The sequence below is a fragment of the Eucyclogobius newberryi genome, unplaced genomic scaffold (assembly GCF_026437365.1).
Source record: "Eucyclogobius newberryi isolate DKJ021-1_F unplaced genomic scaffold, fEucNew1.0.hap1 SCAF_14, whole genome shotgun sequence".
Taxonomy (NCBI): domain Eukaryota; kingdom Metazoa; phylum Chordata; class Actinopteri; order Gobiiformes; family Gobiidae; genus Eucyclogobius; species Eucyclogobius newberryi.
Window position 1 is genome coordinate 21,261,055 of NW_027315768.1, and position 20,247 is coordinate 21,281,301.

The following is a 20,247-nucleotide window of genomic DNA, read 5'->3' on the forward strand; positions in this document are numbered from 1 at the left end:
CCACTTCATGAGAAGCACACAGAAGTGGAGCCTGGAGACGTTGGTCTGGAAGATTCTCACGTTCCAATGCGCGCAAAGGGAGATGAGAGATAGCTGAGTCATGAAAAGTTCTTTGGTGCAGTTTGTTATTCTAACAACATCGTTTTGAAGGTAAATCAAAGTGGATTATAAAATAGAGAACTTCCTCGAGGATTGCACTTCACGTGAAGGTTTACCATGAAGACTTGGAGCTTCACGCACGATCATTTTGTCTCTGACCTGTTTGTGTAGGCTAATAAACACGACTGCACGGTTTTGAATTTGTCTTTTGCCAGAACAAATCTCATGTCTGGCGTCATCTGGGTTGAATTCCTCCCAATGCGATTTACGGGTCCATCCCGGATCATAACTTCTTACAGTGAGCGCTTCAACAAGTCACAAAATGCACCGGTCCTTCGTGTTGAGTTTGGTGCTTTTATACGCGCTGAGCTGGACTGGGCTCACGGACAAACCCGGGGACAAACCGACACAACACCAGCGCGTCCCACTGTCCCGAGGAGCGAGGCCGGGACGTTTGAGCGCCTCTGACAACAATAAGGCGCGTCTGACTGTGCGCGCGCGCCCCGGCCCCTCGCACCCGCGTCCCGTTGCAGCGGAGCGCGTCCAGGCCGATGAAGGGGCCCCTGTGTTTAGGAGAACGGCGCACAGGAGAGGCGTGCTCCGAGATGAGGCCAGGTCCAGGGTGGCCCGCATGCCCAGTGGCGCGGGCTCCCCAAACCTGCTGGCCACGTTCGCCGGGAAGAACAGGGTGCTCGTGATCTCTGCGCCGCACGAGTCGGACGGGTACTACCGCATGATGATGTCACTGCTCACGCCGGACGTGTACTGCGAGCTGGCGGAGCGGCACGTGCAGCAGATCGTCATGTTTCACCAGGAGGGAGAGCTGGGAGGCAAAGTGCGCCGGATCACGACGGAGGGCAAGGTCATGGAGGAGCCGCTGGACACCGCGGTCATCCCCAGGCTCATGAGCGTCCTCAAAATGGAGAGAGGTAAAAGCACTGGATAACAGGCGTGATTAGTTTAGTTTTATTTATTTGCATTATAAGTTGTTGTTATTATAGGCCTATAGATTGACTTTCCTCTGATGCTGCATAATTAGTGACTGACTTCTGACTGAAAGTCCTGGATACTTGTTGGTTAATCAAAGGCGTGTCAAAGCCCCACCCACCTCATATGTTGATTCTACCCATTCTCTGATTGGTCAAAGTAGGTTTTACACCATGAAACCTTCCTAATGTTTTAAAAAATAAACTAATACATAATTAAAGGTAGGATTATAAGAACTGATATTAGGCCTATATTCATTTTCACCATGGTTTCCACAAGGCTTCTCTCTGTTTCTCTGCAGGTAAGTTTGGGATGGTCCTGCTGAGGAAGACCCTGCAGGTGGAGGAGAGATACCCGTATCCTGTGAGGCTGGAGGCCGTGTACGAAGTGATCGACCAGTCGCCAGTGAGAAGAATGGAGAAGATCCGACAGAAAGGATTTGTCCAGAAGTGTAAAGCCGCTGGAGTAGAGGGCCAAGTGGAGCAGGGCACGTTCACAGGTAAAGAACAATGTGTTTAATTCAATGATAGCCCATCCGCTGAGATGATGGGATATATATATATGGATAGGCTATATATATATGGTTTAATGTGTGGATTCATATTTTATTTGGACTTTGGTTGTATTTCATTTGAACAAAAGTGTAATATTTTCAGCTGTTGATGCACCAGAAGACAGAAAACCACCAAAGCGGAGAAAGCCTGCATCTACTACAACAACAACTACCACCAGACCAACCACAACTACCGTCTCCACGACAACCCCACGCCCCACCACCACAACAACCAAAGCAACAACTACAACTACCAAAGCTACTACTACTACTACTACTACAAGGCCAACTACTACTACTACCAGAGCGACTACTACTACTACAACAAGAGCTACTACTACTACAACCAAACGGACCACAACGACCACAAGACGTCCCACCACAACCACAACACAGAGGACGACCAGGGCCCACACCACTGCCCTGTGGCTCCCCGTCCCCCGGACCACCTCAGAACCCGAAGACTACAACCACAACCGGAGAGATAGGACCAGAACCACCCCAGCTGGAGACAACCGCACCGACAACAGAGATCCACACGAGCGTAAGATGGTGCCCTCCGCACACAAGCCAACAAGGGTCAGACCAACCAGGAAGAAAACGCCAATAGAAAAGGTAAAAGTAGATTAGCAACCTGTACAAGCTAAAGAAATTAAAATAAAACACATTTTACATGAATTACACTGTGTGAATTACACACACCAGATTTCTACAGTCTATAATACTAACATGCATACTTTAAAATAAGGCATTATAAAAAAAATCACTGTTATAATAATGTTCTAATAAAGCATACGGGCCAAAAAACAAACCAATTTACTGTAAAATCAGATAGAATTCACGGTTGTAGTGATATGTCGTGTAACAGGGATGTAATAATAATCGTGATATGGTATCATCACGAGTCTCTCATAATGTATTGAACTGCAAACTTCTTTTCTTAAATGCATTGTTTTGTTGCAACAGCAGAAACATAGCTACATCCACCATGATGTTTTCTCCCTTTCAGTGGAGACAGACATCATGAAAACATAAGTTAATACGCACTTTAATAAAGTAAACATTAAACACAACAGTAAACATTGTACCAAGAAATGAATAATGTGATAATATTGTAGCTTGATATTGTTACATTGCTACAAGACAGTGTGTATATAACTTTATTTTCATTGAGGGCTGCATACTTAAACACAGACTAAGCGGAGGGCCACAAACCAGTGTTTAATACCTGGAATGGAATCATTCAAAAACTTTGCCTTGGTTTGAAAGTGTCAACATACTTAATTCAGTCCTTCCATAATAGTTATGATAATAATGTGGGCCAAGTCACCAGGAAGCTTGGCCAAAATTGGCTCCCGGGCCTCAATTTAAACACCCAATACAATATTTGTTCTTATATCTTTTTAATACATTTAATACTTGGTGACAAATTACTATATAGTATTTTCTACTATAACCTGTTAAAGATGAATTGTGGTTAGATTGCATGCATAGTTAAAATAGGGATAATACAAATATGCAGTTTCCTGTAAATTACTTCTTATTTTTTCCTAGGTCTTAACCAACGAGTATGAGGACAAAGCTGAAAGTCTGAGCCGACCAACAGACAGTGACCCTGCGGAAACGCTCTCTGAAACCAGTCCCACCAAAAGAGTGAAAGTGAAGCAAGATAAACCGGACAAGAAAAAGAAGAGGACCGATAAGGCTGCCAAGAAAGCAGAGAGGAGAGGAGGCAAAGAGGGCAAGAACGGAGGCAAGAAAAACGGAAAGAAGCTGTCAAAGTATCCTGAAATAGACGAGTACTCAAAGATCACAAAGAGACCTACGCCTCCACCAAAGGGATCGTTGGCTACCTTCCTGGATTACTTTGAGAACAGGAGAAGACTGCTGGTAAGAGCGTGACACAATATCACACTACATCAACCGCGTGGGCTTTGGTTTATAACACGGGAAATGTGGAAACATGTTCATCTGGAAAATGTCTCAACAGCCTCGACATGCACAGGATGGGTCAGGTACAGTGGATCAGAGGGCGGAACAAGCTCTGCACAACAAACCAGAATAAGATTTAGCAAAGGCAAATTCAACTTCCTTACATTACTTGGGTTTAGAATTTGTGTGATTTATTTTAAACTTACTTTTTAGCCTGAAAAATTGAGAAAAGCATGTTTTTTTTATTTTTGGTTGTTATCTCTTAAGCCTTAGACTATAATATTCCACAGCTTGTCACACAACTTATCAATTTTCATAGAGAATGTTCAGAAATATGGTTTAACTTTCTATTTCCATGGAATGGTTAAACACTGTCACCTGCCGGCCTTTACAGAGATGTTACTGCTTTGAAAAGGAATGTCACACAGTATAGCATTTCATTTTTACATCAATCTCCATCTCCACGGGGACAAGCACCACCAGGCCACCAAGTTATATGAAAGGTCAGATCTGCGGAGAAGTGACCTTGTCCACAGTAAGAATGCAGGGTTTCTGAGCAATAAAAACAGTGTAATGCCACACTTTGGAATGATCAAGGCAAAGCAGTAAATCTCCTTGGAGACAAGCTTGGAGACCCCTGTACCAGAAAGGTTACACGGTGCAATTATCATTTTACATTTTAGATGGAAATTTAACAATGGCAAAAGGGGCAGCACTGTTGTACAAACATGTGTGTGGAGTTTGCTTGTAGGCTTCTTCTCTGAGTGAGCTGATTTCCTTTACCAAAATCACATGATCACATACCCAAAAGGAGACTTTTCAGTACTTCCTTAAGTTTCACTATAAAATGTGGACCCCAGGAAGGCAATGGACTTAATTTGTTTGGTAGTTGTTTTTTTCCTCGAATGAAAGTTCAGGAAACATCTGGCTTGGTAAAAAGACAATTCTGCTGCAATAAAACATCTGGCGCTATGACGCCAAAAATCTTTAGTTCTCAAACCATGTCAGGCAGCCTCAGTCAGGGCATCAGTGCAGCGTGCTAACAGACTGTGTGTCTCTGTTGCAGCTGCTATAGATTCTTATCACACTGGTGGTATGGGCTGGCTGGAGCGTCTGTCCCTGGTTTTGCAGGTTAACGAAAAGCTCTGTGTCTCTGCTCCTCCAGCTCATCACAACACCCAGCGAAGAGAACGGCATGTATGTCCAACAAAGGGATGAATACCTGGAGGCTGTGTGTGAAATGGCCATCAGGAAAGTCTCCATTATCACAATCTTTGGCACTTTCGCTAACCATACCATGAAGATTGACCACTACCAGCTGGGTAAGTAAAGACTGTGTCATCTTTGTATGATTTATCTGAGTTATGTAGGCTAATAAGAAGTAGTTTCTATCCTTTATGTGTCTGGACAGCGTTTACTTTATTTTTACTTTAAACCAGTCAACACAACAGATGCCGACAAAAGTATCATAGTATTCTAAAATGACGCTGGCGAAACCAAACATCCACTGCACAAAAGACTGTATCAACAAAGAACATTCTGGTTTGCACTCTGCCATGCATCTCAATCTAAAAGTTATTAATCACAATTCTGAGGAAAGGGAGTTTAAAATGTAAAGAGAGTTAATTATTTGAAAGAGGAGTGAACAGGGGTATATTTACTAAGAAGTGTACAGCACCCTGTTATCAGCTTGGCAGAAATCCAACTAGTCAAATCCCCTTGAGGTCCTTGACTGCTCAGATCCCCAAACCCAAGCTGTAGGGTGAAACTGACTCATAAACAAAGCTGGGTTAGTTTCAGTTAAAACTATTCAACATAAGGCTCAGGGGCCAAATCAGGCCCTGCAAGCGTTATAATGCGGCCCACAACCCATCTTCTGAATATTATAGAAAAAAAGCAATCATAATCTTGTTTAGTGGTTTGATTGCATTACTGGGTTAGCACTAGTTTAGACCTGGTTTGGTCTTGGTTTAGTCCTTCTGCTTTAGACCTGTTTTGATCCTGGGTTAGTCCTGGTTCATTTTATTCTTGTTCAGTACTGGATGGGCAATTTCTCACATTTCTCACAAAAATCTATCAGCAGTTATTTTATTGCGTTAACTCAATTTAATTAAATAGTGTCTGAGATGTTTGTGCACCCCAAACCTTTGTTACAGGGGCGTGTTCTGCCCAGAGGCCTTGGCCCTTTGAAAAATCTGGCCCTTGGGAAAATTAAGTTGTTCTCAACCATTTCTTTCAAATTGAAAATTACTTTCAGATGGAAGTTGAAATGTCCGGATGACTACGGCACCTTTGAAATCTGTCCTACCAAAGAATGCATTTAATTATGACAAAGATACAAGTTTAATTTGCTCCCAATTCAAGTACATTTCGTGTCCTTACACTGCCTTTCTGAAAGTCCACTTCAGTGTGACAAATGTGGTAGAATCTGCCTGTCACTCAAAGCTGGATGGTGGGTGACAAATAGGAAAAGGAAAAATGTCATATAGCTACAATAAAAGCAAAGCACTGTATAATGGCTTAATGATATCGACAAATAAACATATTGTCACGAAGGTTTGACAATATTGAACCAGACATAAACTGTGCTTAAAGTTAGTGAATATTTATGTCATGTTGAACTGGTTCAGAAAAACATTATCTTTTGGCTTCTGAACAATGCAGTTGGAAAAAGAATAAACTGCTCATCCTCCTTTGTCAAGCTGTCTTCTGCCACGATTCTGTTCTATTCTTGTTTCTTTTCACATCATGTCAGATGCTTTTGTCCTCCGTCTTTGGTCTAAAAACATGTTCTAAATATACTGTACAGTCTCACACAGCCAAGGCCACATTCCTGATGGGGAAAGTTTACTGCTGGTAATACTAGACTCGTAAAGAACTCATATAAAAGGTTCCAGATCTTTTGTAAGCAAGTGTGTTTGTGTAAGTAGCATGATCACGAAGAAGAGGTTGTCAAAATGGTCTGAATACAACAATATTAAAGTTTGATTATTTTCATTCAACTGTTAATATCACTTCTTCCACTATATTACAAATACTACTGCGGGTACTGCGTTTTCCTGTGGAGTCCAGCAGGTCGGTGCTAAATACAGTAGTGTTTACACAAACTCCCACATGGGGGAGGGAGAAATACCAGCACGCACACTCACACAACAAGGGGACACTTCAATTCTGACAGTACTGTGAATTAGTAAGGTTTATCTTCACAACCAGATGCTTTTGTATTTGTTCACCCATCTAACTTTGATATTACACACTGATGTGAGTGTCAATACATGGGAAAAAGGTACTTTCTGTGAGTCTGTAACTGGTTTTATTTAGATGGAAATGTTGGGAAATGCCGTTTTCGTGAGGTAATGTGTTCCACCCTCACCGTGAATGTGTACAAATACATGATTATTCTACAGTGTCCCCTCCCTCGCTTTGAGGTGATCTCATATCTTCTTGAGACGTTGTGTCAGCTGCACATTAGATGTATTTGTCTGTGTTCTGTGATGGATAGTGTGACCTCTGAGCACGAGTAAACATATAATATAATACCTGACACTGAAACATTTAGATTCATGTCTATTTGCAGCATGTAAGACAAACTACTTTTTCTCCACTCCCCAAGTCATTGTGAACTTTACTTAAGAGGCACTGGCTTGTTTCACAGCATGAAGGTCCTGGGTTTGATTCACAGACAATCATGAACCTGAACCTGACCTGCTGTATCTCTGTTTCTTCCCCTAAGCAAAAAGTCTAAATTCAATTTCATTCAATTTATTTTGTAATGCCCAATATCATAACAGTAGTTGCCTTGAAGAGAAATACATCCAAAGTCCAAAGTCTGCAAATAAATAAGCCTCTTCCCAGTGGGACATCTCCAGCAGGTTCCAGAACAGATGCACAATCCAAACTCATTTCGACCACTTGTATCCGAGATCTTGTGCTTCCATCATTACTCAAAGCTCATGACCATAGGTGAGGGTAGAACGTAGATTAACCGGTTGACAGCTTTGCCTTTTCGACTCCTTCTTCACCACAACAGTCTGATACAGCCACAGCAGAAGCCTGTCAATCTCAAGAGATGTGACTGCGAGATGTGACTGCGAGATGTAGGATTTTCATTCTTACAGCAGTTTATGTAACTTCACACTCCATTTGATCCTTTTCAGACAATGACAAGCCGATGAAAGGCCTGCGCCAGGAGGACCTGGAGAACCACGACCTGATCACCGAGCTGCGTAAAGAGTTCAGCATGATGTACGAGGACTTCTACATGATCCTCACTGACACCGACATGAGAGTTAAGGTAGAACATTGACACGCCACATGTCTAAATGAAATGTTAATATTTATTTATTTTCTTAATGACCATAGATTGTTTTATTGGTGTACATGGTGCTTCTAACTCATTTCAACACGTCTATACGTAAATCTAACCTTGTCAAAACTACTTCATTTAAAAGGTCCTATGTACATTTTCTGATGGCCAACAGCTTGTTACATGAGATGTTATTGCTCTGCCATGAAAAACTACCTTCATGGAGACAAGCAGGGACGTACTCAGGCCCAGTTACGGGTCAGATCTGCGGAGAGGCAAACCCGCTCCCAGAAAAAATGCATGCATACTGTGGAACATTACAGGAAAATGACTGTAATCTACAAGGAGAGAGAAAAGTGGCAGACCATCTACAAGAAAAAGTTACATAGTGCAACATTAAGCAAGGCCAGATATTCAATTGAACTTTCAGGGTTCACACTTTCAACACATCATTATTTGGACTGGATCAGGACTAAACAGAAACTAGAACAGGACCAAACCAAATCCCATCAGGACTAAAATAGGCTAAATTTAGGACCAAAAGCACTTTTACATCTCCTCATCCAACTCTCGTCACGTGAATGAGACACGGAGCAGCTCTAAACCTGCTGGAACACCTCCGTTTGGTTAAAGCTGAGACACCACACCATAAACGTGGTACAATTACAGAGCCAAAATACTTTTCCTGTTTAATGTTTGACTTGTCTGGACAGCTATTTAAAGGCTGACCAACTACCTGCCACTTTTATCCCATGCGGGTGCCTTGATGACAACAATGATTCCCTTGAACAGGACATTGGCCGAACAGCTGAGCGTGTGTGCCAGGGTAAACCAGAGCTGTTTTGGGACGGATGTGTTAAAGAGCACAGTGTTCAGGTCTCACTTAAATTTATGGATACAACATCTAACGGGGCTTTTTGCTAGTGACGTGAATCAACTATTTTGTTGAGTACATTTGGGAAATTGCTACTTTTTTAAAATGTTAGTGTGTTTGGTTCATTTTGGTAAGTGAGTAAAGGTTAGCTTTCTTGTCCTACCATCAAATTTATGTTTTTTTCTGCTGTAAAACAATTGAGAAATAAGACAAACTATTCTCAAAACCATATCTGTGTGACCACATAGCCCAGATGTTTCTCTAGCTTTGAGCCTTCACTGTCATGATGCATTTTTCTGTGGCTGCACCACATTTCATGTCAACATCAGAGGCTGTGTAAATAGAATAAGATGTTGTGTTTTTCAGCAAACCTATGAAGTCCCTATTGCCATGAAGGCTGTGTTCAGTTACATTGACACCTTCTCCACTCGGATCAGAGAGATGGAGCAGCAGAAGAGAGACGGAGTGGCCTGTAAGAAAGAGGACAAGCCGCGCTCACTGGAGAACTTCCTCGCCAGGTTTGTGCTTCATTCATTTGACTCAAAAATCTCCAAAACATATGACATTTAATGTGAAGTGTTATGACTGATCATAGCTATTCAAATTTGTATTTTTTTTTATCCATAATCAATCTGAAATGTTTTAATTTTATGTTAATGTTCATAGTACTTATTACTTGTCTACGTCAAAAAAAAGAATAAGGGTTGATTTGACCAGCTCGTTTGTAGTTAAAGTCCCAGTTCGGGGATCAACCCTTGATGAAATGTGTTACATAATAAGTCTCAGTGAGTCTTTTTGTCTGTTCTGCCTCTAAACAAACCACCACTCAGATTTCAGCACCTTTTGACTGTTCTGTCTGTGGATCCAGCTCCTCAAGGCCGAATCGCCACAGCCACAGTTTTCCTGAGACGCCCAAACCTCTGTTACCATGGAGACCAGAATTCCAGCTCCTGAGCGCGAAGATGTAGCACATTTTTGACCATAATTCGGGGTTGTCATCTCTTGGCAGTAATAGTACGGGACCATGTTAGTGTGCGATCGCTAAAGTGCCGGTCCAAAGCCGGAGCTGCTTCCACTGCAGTCTTTCAAAGAGCAGTTCCAAAAGTCAGGCTTTAATTTGGTCTGATTGAAGGTTCCGCTGGAGACGCCGACTCTTCATCATCTCGGCCCCCAGCGATGAAGAGTGGTCCTACCAGCAGCAGCAGTACGCTCTGTCCAGCCAGGCCTGTAATCTGGGTGAGTCCATATCAGGTGCTCCCACTGACACACTGGAGACAAGCTCAAACACTGTACTTTAGCAATGATCATAAGTATACTGTAGAAACATGTCTGAAAATGACATATTATTAAAAAGTGAAAACTCATATTAAAACTTATAATTGAACTAAACTTTCAATACTTAAATAGTTGTCTGCTATATTTAATTGAACACTAATCATTTCTTTAGTGTTTTTCCCCCTCAAAATGCCCCAGTCTAATTAGACGTGTTCAGTCCAATGTGTCTAATAATGCTGCGGAGTATTGGTAGAATATAACTGCTTTATCCTTGTGAGGCGAGTCGAGGAGCTGCTGGTCTGTTTCTCTTGGCCGCCTCGACTCTGCTGCTGACTGAGCTAAAGCCTTAAGATGTTTGATCCCATTATTCAGCACTTGGCTTCACAAGCAAAGCATGAGCTCTTATGTGTTTAGTGTGGGCTTTGTCGCTTCAGAGGAAACAGCTTGTTGGATAGATTTGTTGGACCACCAAGTTCTCCCTGCTTTACCTAGAAACCAGAGCTAAGATGGGTTCAATAATAAACACTGGGATGAATCAGGCTAAAAAAGCAACAAGTGGATAACAAGGAATCGGCACGTTTATATTCCAGAGAGGCTGCTTTTAAATACTATCTTTAGTGTGCACAATTCAGCAGTGTAACAGCAAACGGCTCAAATTAATGGACCCAGATACAAATTCTGTAAATAAATTCTATCCATGCCACGACAGAAATTACGGCATACAACAAATGCAAAGTTAAATAAACTAACCAATTTCATGGACAGTCTCAATGAGGCATGAACGTCTGCTCGGTCAGGGGTGTTCTGTGTGAGCTCGGTCAGGGGTGTTCTGTGTGTGCTTGGTCAGGGGTGTTCTGTGTGTGCTTGGTCAGGGGTGTTCTGTGTGTGCTCGGTCAGGGGTGTTCTGTGTGTGCTTGGTCAGGGGTGTTCTGTGTGTGCTCGGTCAGGGGTGTTCTGTGTGAGCTCGGTCAGGGGTGTTCTGTCAGGGGTGTTCTGTGTGAGCTCGGTCAGGGGTGTTCTGTGTGTGCTTGGTCAGGGGTGTTCTGTGTGTGCTCGGTCAGGGGTGTTCTGTGTGAGCTCGGTCAGGGGTGTTCTGTGTGTGCTTGGTCAGGGGTGTTCTGTGTGTGCTTGGTCAGGGGTGTTCTGTGTGTGCTCGGTCAGGGGTGTTCTGTGTGTGCTTGGTCAGGGGTGTTCTGTGTGTGCTCGGTCAGGGGTGTTCTGTGTGTGCTCGGTCAGGGGTGTTCTGTGTGTGCTCGGTCAGGGGTGTTCTGTGTGTGCTTGGTCAGGGGTGTTCTGTGTGTGCTCGGTCAGGGGTGTTCTGTGTGTGCTCGGTCAGGGGTGTTCTGTGTGTGCTCGGTCAGGGGTGTTCTGTGTGTGCTCGGTCAGGGGTGTTCTGTGTGTGCTCGGTCAGGGGTGTTCTGTGTGTGCTCGGTCAGGGGTGTTCTGTGTGAGCTCGGTCAGGGGTGTTCTGTGTGTGCTCGGTCAGGGGTGTTCTGTGTGAGCTCGGTCAGGGGTGTTCTGTGTGTGCTTGGTCAGGGGTGTTCTGTGTGTGCTTGGTCAGGGGTGTTCTGTGTGTGCTCGGTCAGGGGTGTTCTGTGTGTGCTTGGTCAGGGGTGTTCTGTGTGTGCTCGGTCAGGGGTGTTCTGTGTGAGCTCGGTCAGGGGTGTTCTGTCAGGGGTGTTCTGTGTGAGCTCGGTCAGGGGTGTTCTGTGTGTGCTTGGTCAGGGGTGTTCTGTGTGTGCTCGGTCAGGGGTGTTCTGTGTGAGCTCGGTCAGGGGTGTTCTGTGTGTGCTTGGTCAGGGGTGTTCTGTGTGTGCTCGGTCAGGGGTGTTCTGTGTGTGCTCGGTCAGGGGTGTTCTGTGTGTGCTTGGTCAGGGGTGTTCTGTGTGTGCTCGGTCAGGGGTGTTCTGTGTGTGCTCGGTCAGGGGTGTTCTGTGTGTGCTTGGTCAGGGGTGTTCTGTGTGTGCTTGGTCAGGGGTGTTCTGTGTGTGCTCGGTCAGGGGTGTTCTGTGTGTGCTCGGTCAGGGGTGTTCTGTGTGTGCTCGGTCAGGGGTGTTCTGTGTGAGCTCGGTCAGGGGTGTTCTGTGTGTGCTTGGTCAGGGGTGTTCTGTGTGTGCTTGGTCAGGGGTGTTCTGTGTGTGCTTGGTCAGGGGTGTTCTGTGTGTGCTTGGTCAGGGGTGTTCTGTGTGAGCTCGGTCAGGGGTGTTCTGTGTGTGCTCGGTCAGGGGTGTTCTGTGTGAGCTCGGTCAGGGGTGTTCTGTGTGTGCTTGGTCAGGGGTGTTCTGTGTGTGCTTGGTCAGGGGTGTTCTGTGTGTGCTCGGTCAGGGGTGTTCTGTGTGTGCTTGGTCAGGGGTGTTCTGTGTGTGCTCGGTCAGGGGTGTTCTGTGTGAGCTCGGTCAGGGGTGTTCTGTCAGGGGTGTTCTGTGTGAGCTCGGTCAGGGGTGTTCTGTGTGTGCTTGGTCAGGGGTGTTCTGTGTGTGCTCGGTCAGGGGTGTTCTGTGTGAGCTCGGTCAGGGGTGTTCTGTGTGTGCTTGGTCAGGGGTGTTCTGTGTGTGCTTGGTCAGGGGTGTTCTGTGTGTGCTCGGTCAGGGGTGTTCTGTGTGTGCTCGGTCAGGGGTGTTCTGTGTGTGCTCGGTCAGGGGTGTTCTGTGTGTGCTCGGTCAGGGGTGTTCTGTGTGTGCTCGGTCAGGGGTGTTCTGTGTGTGCTTGGTCAGGGGTGTTCTGTGTGTGCTCGGTCAGGGGTGTTCTGTGTGTGCTCGGTCAGGGGTGTTCTGTGTGTGCTCGGTCAGGGGTGTTCTGTGTGTGCTCGGTCAGGGGTGTTCTGTGTGTGCTCGGTCAGGGGTGTTCTGTGTGTGCTCGGTCAGGGGTGTTCTGTGTGTGCTCGGTCAGGGGTGTTCTGTGTGTGCTCGGTCAGGGGTGTTCTGTGTGTGCTCGGTCAGGGGTGTTCTGTGTGTGCTCGGTCAGGGGTGTTCTGTGTGTGCTTGGTCAGGGGTGTTCTGTGTGAGCTCGGTCAGGGGTGTTCTGTCAGGGGTGTTCTGTGTGTGCTTGGTCAGGGGTGTTCTGTGTGTGCTCGGTCAGGGGTGTTCTGTGTGTGCTTGGTCAGGATGTGTGTGTACTGTATATTGTAGTTTTTGAAGACACAGGACGTCGCATGACTGCTCCAAACTCCACTTATGCACACAAAATAATAATAATGCCAAACAAACACAAAATAAAACTGTTCCTTCACCTACTTACAATGTTAGTAGTTTAAAAGTTGTACTAAATAGGTTCACAGTAATAGTGAGTATATTGTAAGTATAGTCTGAAATTGAGTTTTTGCTGACATCTGATTTGACTGTTGTTATAACACAGTGTGTATAATGTGCGTTCAGTTACAATGAAAGCTTCTCATGCTTGATTTTGTGATTTATCTCAGGTTTGAGGCACATTGCCATCCTGAAGCTGACTGGCACAGATATTCTGGACATGGGTGGAGTTTTGGAGCTCTATCCTATCAATGGTAAGTAGAACTTCCTCATGTAACAGAGTGGCCCTTTCCGGAACCAGTTCCTCCTCCCTTTTCCTCCCCACTTCTCCTTACTCCTCATTGAAGGCTCCTTCATTGCTGAGCGGAGGTTCCTTCATTAGAGGCTCAGAGCTTTGACTTTCAGACACTCCCCCTCGCTCCGAGAGAAGAGACACGCCCCTTTACCTTGAAAGCACCGCCCACAACTAATGCCCCTCGAACTCGAGACGACTCCTGTTGTGATTTTGGGCGATACAAAAATACATTTAATTGAATTGAAACAACTGACGCAGAGAGCAAAACTTGATTTAAAGATGAAATCAGAAAGAACGTTTTGAGTGGAGAAGTTTACCCGTTATAGTTGTTCTTAATACACAATATTATAACATAAAGTGTTGGGAAAGTAAAGCCTATAACATGTGCAAGTAATACCAAGATAAGAAGATACATCAACAAATAATGATAATACCACAAGTTAATACCATATATTCCAGTCTATTATTAATACCAGTGTTCAAAAAAGTGCTAAATTAGCCTGTGGTGTCAGCCAACACATTGATCGATAATTAGAAAAGCACAATTGAGGTCACAAAGGACGATTTTAGTTTAAAGCCACTTGCATAAAAAATATAGTAATGTTATGTGTCAAACACATAAGAATCCCACAAATAAGGTGTTTCCCAAATAAAGTCAAACTTGTGTCTCACTGTGGTTTTCTCTTTCATTTGTCAAAGCTCACTCGCTTATAACCAAACGTGGAACTAAACTGGTGTGGTCTTGCACAACGTGCTGCTCTCCAGTGTCACACGCACCTAGTGTCAGCTCTGATTCTGACTCTCTGAGAAGGAGCTGATGAGACACTTCTTCTTACTGCTCGATCCCTTTTCGAACATCACTCAACGTTGTGGGAATGCACAAAATGAGGATTAGTGCGTAGGAAAAGGAAGGAGGAAGCGGTTTGGGAAAGGGCCTGTGTATGTGATTGCAGAGGCTTGTTTCATAAAACTTATAAGACTCAAATGACCAAATGTAACTTACTATGTTGTCATTTGGGTTTCACCCAGAGTCTCACTCAGCTGCTATGGCAACTGAGACAGGGAACTTAGACTGGTCTGGAGCAGACTTAAAGGCTCTGTGGAAAAAAAATCACTTTTATTACATCTTTCAAGAAGAAAAAGTATTTAATCAATATCCCAAAACATGTCATTGTTATTAGAATAAATCAACCAAACATGAGTATATATACATTAGTGAGAGTGGGTTTGATTCTTGATCCCGTAACTTTGTGATGGAAAAATACTCCTCATGTGCAGAGTAGTTAGTGTTATGAAGTTTGCCTGCTCACTCATGTACGACCTCTCAGGTAAGAGAGGTCATACATGAGTGTTATGTCTCTATGTCTTAAAGGGATTTTGGTGTCAGTGGGCGTGTCTTAAAGGGGTTTTGTTGGAGGTTGGCGTGTCTTAAAAGGTTTTGTTGGAGATGGGCACGTCTTAAACAGGTTTTGGTGGAGGTGGGCGTGTCTTAAAGATAAGATAAGATAAGATAAGATATTCCTTTATTGTCCCACATGGGGAAATTTCATTGGTGCAACGCAGGTAGATACAGAGGTAGATACAGAAGAACAGATCACTTATAGGAAGTCTGAAAAACACTTTCAGTAGAAGATCTCCTATAAATAAATAAAAACTCCCATAGACAAATGAATAAATAAATACATCACATTGCATGTGATCACGACAGTAATTGCACATGAATATGTGTCACGACAGCACATAGATTGCACATGAATTTCACAGTAATTGCACATGAATTGCACATGAATTCCAACAGCAATTGCACATATGACAGAATTGCACATCAGTATTAGGTTAGGTCAGTATTGCGAGTGTTCAGTACTAACAGTTTTTGTTATAAAGTCTGACAGCAGCAGGAAGGAAAGACCTACGGAACCTTTCCTTCACACATCGAGGGTGGATCAGTCTCTCACTGAAGCTGCTCTCCAGAGCGGAGAGAGTGTCCTGCAGGGGGTGACACTCATGGTCCAGCATAGATGTGAATCTAGCCAGGACCCTCCTGTCCCCCACCTCCTGCACCGAGTCCAGAGCACAGCCCAGGACGGAGCTGGACTTCTTGATGACTCTGTCCAGCTTCCTCCTCTCCCTCTCTGTGATGCTGCTGCTCCAGCAGGCCACACCATACAGGAGGGCCGATGCCACCACAGAGTCGTAGAAGGTATTCAGGAGTGGCCCTGTCACTCCAAAAGACCTGAGTCTCCTCAGGAGGTAGAGCCGACTCTGGCTCTTCCTGTACAGTGCGTCTGTGTTATGAGTCCAGTCCAGTTTGTGGTTCAGATGAACACCCAGGTACTTGTATGAGTCCACTCTCTCAATGTCCCGTCCCTGGATGTTCACTGGTGAGGGGGCAGTGGGGTGGCGTCTGCGGAAATCCACCACCATCTCCTTGGTCTTCCCCGCGTTGATGAGGAGGTGGTTCCGCTGACACCAGTCCACAAAGTCCTGCGCCAGTCCTCTGTACTCCGCGTCATCGTCATCTGTGATGAGTCCGATGATGGCAGAGTCGTCAGAGAACTTCTGCAGGACACAGCTGTCCGTGTCATGTCTGAAGTCTGCAGTGTAAAGGGTGAAGAGAAAGGGCGCGAGGACAGTGCCCTGGGGCGCCCCCACACTGCAGGTCCGAGTGTCAGACACACAGTTCCGGGCACTCACAAACTGGGGTCGGTCTGTGAGGTAGTCCAGGATCCACTCTGCCAGGTCATACTCCACACCAGCCGTCTCCAGCTTGTCCCTCAGGAGCAGCGGCTGGATGGTGTTGAAGGCGCTGGAAAGATCGAAGAACAGAATCCTCACAGAGCTGCCAGGCTTTTCCAGGTGAGAGAGAGAGCGGTGCAGCAGGGAGATGACGGCGTCCTCCACTCCGATGCCAGACCCATATGCAAACTGCAGCGGGTCCATGGCTGAGCTCACGGTGGAGCGGAGGTGGTCCAGGACTAGCCGCTCCAGTGTCTTCATCAGGTGGGACGTGAGAGCCACTGGCCTGAAGCTGTTGAGGTCTTTGGGGCGCGGTGTCTTAGGCACAGGTACCAGACAGGAGGTCTTCCAGACCTGTGGTACCACCCTCAGCTTCAGGCTCATGTTGAAGACATGCTCCATAACTCCACACAGTTCATCTGCGCAGGACTTAAGGAGCCTGGGGCTGATGCCATCAGGTCCTGCTGCCTTCCTCACTTTAATCCTCTTCAGCTCACTCCTCACCTGTGCTGCTGTGACAGTCAGTGGTTGGCAGGGGGACCGTGTGCTGGGGGGATGGGTGAGTCCAGGCGAAGTGGGGAGCTGATGGTCCGGGGCAGATAAGCGAAGAGGAACAGATGCAGGGCATTGTCCAGCTGTGGAAGAGGGAGCATGCAGCTGTGCAGGGGGAGGGGCGGGTGACCGATCAAACCTCAAGAAGTGAGCATTTAAATCATTCACCCACTGTAGATCCCCCTCTGTCTGGGCAGGGGGGATTTTGAAGCCCGAGATGGTTTTCAGGCTCCTCCACACTCCCTGAATGTTCTTTTGCTGCAGCTGCTCCTCCATCCTCCTCTTGTAGCCGGCCTCAGCCTGCCTGATCTTCCTCCTCAGCTCCTTCTGCACAGTCCTCAGCTCCTCCTTGTTCCCTGACCTGAAGGCTCTCTTCTTCTCCTTCAGCAGAGCCTTCAGTTCACGGTTAATCCATGGCTTGTTGTTTGGAAAACACTGCACCGTCCGGGAGGGAACAATGTTCTCAAAACAGAAGTTGATGTAGTCCGTGATGCACTCTGTGATGGTGTTGATGTCCTCCCCATGTGGGTCATAAAGCTCAGTCCAGACAGTGGTGCTGAAGCAGTCCCTCAGAGCCTCCTCGCTCTCAGCAGACCACATCCTCACCAAGGGGTCTTGGTGGAGGTGGGCGTGTCTTAAAGGGATTTTGTTGGAGGTGGGCGTGTCTTAAAGGGGTTTTGGTGGAGGTTGGCGTGTCTTAAAGGGGTTTGTTGGAGGTTGGCGTGTCTTAAACAGGTTTTGGTGGAGGTGGGCGTGTCTTAAAAGGGTCTTGGTGGAGGTGGGCGTGTCTTAAAGGTTTTTTGGTGGAGGTGGGCGTGTCTTAAAGGGATTTTGGTGGAGATGGGCGCGTCTTAAAGGGATTTTGGTGTCAGTGGGCGTGTCTTAAAGGGGTTTTGGTGTCAGTAGTCGTGTCTTAAAGGGGTTTTGGTGTCAGTAGGCGTGTCTAAAAGGGGTTTTGGTGTCAGTAGGCGTGTCTTAAAGGGGTTTTGGTGTCAGTAGGCGTGTCTTAAAGGGGTTTTGGTGTCAGTAGGCGTGTCTAAAAGGGGTTTTGGTGTCAGTAGGCGTGTCTTAAAGAGGTTTTGGTGGAGGTGGGCGTGTCTTAAAGGGGTTTGGTGTCAGTGGGCGTGTCTTAAAGGGGTTTTGGTGGAGGTGGGCGTGTCTTAAAGGAATTTTGGTGGAGGTGGGCGTGTCTTAAAGGAATTTTGGTGGAGGTGGGCGTGTCTTAAAGGGGTTTTGTTGGAGGTTGGCGTGTCTTAAAGGGGTTTGTTGGAGGTGGGCACGTCTTAAACAGTTTTTTTGTGTCAGTAGGCGTGTCTTAAAGGGGTTTTGGTGTCAGTGGGGGGTTTTGGTGTCTGTGGGCGTGTCTTAAAGGGGTTTTGGTGTCACTGGGCGTGTCTTAAAGGGGTTTTGGTGTCAGTGGGCGTGTCTTAAAGCGGTTTTGGTGTCAGTAAGTAGAGTGTCGTCTCTATGGTCTTGTATCTTTGCTCCTTGTGGGTTTTCAAAGCTGCTCTTATTAAGTGACACTGGGCTGAGTGCAGCGGGTGAAATAGACTGAGCATAAACTTCTGTGTTTATGCTCAGTCAAGAGAGAAGTTGGGCAGAAAGTCTGGTTTTACTGAAAAAGTTTTATGAAACAGCCCTCAGGTGAGGCATGTCTATGGTAAACACAGAGCTGCTTACTCAAACATAGCACTTCTATTCCTGCACACACTGGCTTCTTTTTCTCAGACTTTCCCTCCTCGCTCACATGTAGAAACCCACATTTAAAACCGCTTCATTTTTCTATTGCTGCTTGCATACGGACGTTTAATTAATTGAGAAATCCTTCTGGAACAAGTCAGTGTTTGTCTAACTTCAATGCCATATGTAATCAGGATAGACTAATTACGGTTCTTTCTTTTTCCTGGTCTATTCATCATTAAAATGTATTTAACATTTAATTGATCAGGTGCATCATTGAGAAACAACAACTTTGATTAAAAGACTGTTTGTATTAAATGGATCATTCAATAGGTTAATTTCACGTGACATCACATCAATCTTCTGTTTAACTGTCAAATTGCTGATTTGTTGACACGATTTTGGTTAATATCTGTAATAACCAGGGTTATCCACATGAAATCAACGTCTTCTCTGTAAACACAAATCAACCAAAGTGAAAAAAGAAATTCACAATAGCTTCAGAGAATGGTGCCATAATTAAAACCCTATAGACGAGATTGTTGTCTGTTGAAACAACATTAGATTAATATAGAAAGTTTATGTTGCCAGTCTCCAACAAATAATGTTAATTTTAATGAATATTTCTGGCAAAAACGGTAAATCTTTCATAAATCTCCATTTGAAATTATGAACATGAATGCAAACCTGTTAAGTCTGAAAGTCACAAAGTCTGGTTCCAGTTAAAAGGGTTGGTGACAAAGGTCATTATTTATACCAGTCATGTCAGGTTAATAGTGTTTAATGGTTTGACTGTGTTTCTGCCTTGTTCAGGCACATCCACAGTGGAGCGAGAGAGTCTGATAGCCACACTCGTGACAGACATGAGGAACTACTTCCAGATCAGCCCTGAGTATTTTTCTATGCTGTTGGTGGGAAAGGACGGCAACGTAAAGTCTTGGTACCCGTCGCCCATGTGGTCTATGGCCATCATCTATGACCTGGTCGATTCAATGCAGCTGCGCAGGCAGGAGATGGCCATCCAGCAGTCTCTGGGCATGCGCTGCCCCGAGGACGAGTACGGGGGGTACGGGTACCACCAGCATGGGTATGGACACGGATACCAGGATGGATACCACCAGGGCTATGGCTACAAATAGACTACACACATTTCATCACGATGAAATGAATTTCAGTGATCTGGGAAAATACTTTTTAAGCCAACAGTCTTTTTATATTCTGATCTTTCTGAATGGTTTATGAAGGTTTTGTAGCACTTAGTGGAGGCCTAAATGTAGCTTTCACCTTTCAGTTTACAATGTTACGCAGTAGAAAAATGGACAAGTGATTTGCAAATTTCAAGAGAGAAGATGCTCATTGATTGTTCATCTTTATATGGTTTTATTATCATATTTTCAGTGCGACGCTATAGAAGATATGAAATGATGAAATATTAACATTCTCCAGGTCACCCTTGAAAATGAGGTCTCGATCTCAATCGTGATGGGTTCTCAACTGGTTAAATTAAAGTAAATTAATAAAATCACGACTCAAGACTATTGCATTTTTCGATTGCGTAAAATGTGTTTGTCAATATAGTCTTTTATTTATAATGTATATTGTATTATATGACAAATAAATACTTGTTTACTATACATGTCCTAATAGTTATTTGCACATAAGAACTGCAGTGAAGACTGAGCTGGAAACCTGAGCACTTGCTCATCCTTT

General features: G+C 45.0%; 1 protein-coding gene across 1 annotated transcript; it reads left to right on the forward strand.

The window, feature by feature from the left end:
* The first annotated feature begins 372 nt into the window (after window positions 1-372).
* ccdc80 (coiled-coil domain containing 80) lies at window positions 373-20,171 on the forward strand. The gene is made up of 10 exons (XM_072444923.1): window positions 373-1,028; window positions 1,388-1,585; window positions 1,743-2,254; window positions 3,194-3,529; window positions 4,737-4,893; window positions 7,729-7,865; window positions 9,118-9,269; window positions 9,884-9,987; window positions 13,445-13,528; window positions 19,351-20,171. The coding sequence occupies exons 1-10, from the start codon at window positions 422-424 to the stop codon at window positions 19,674-19,676; spliced, it is 2,613 nt and encodes an 870-aa protein (XP_072301024.1). The 5' UTR covers window positions 373-421; the 3' UTR covers window positions 19,677-20,171.
* Window positions 20,172-20,247: the final 76 nt, after the last annotated feature.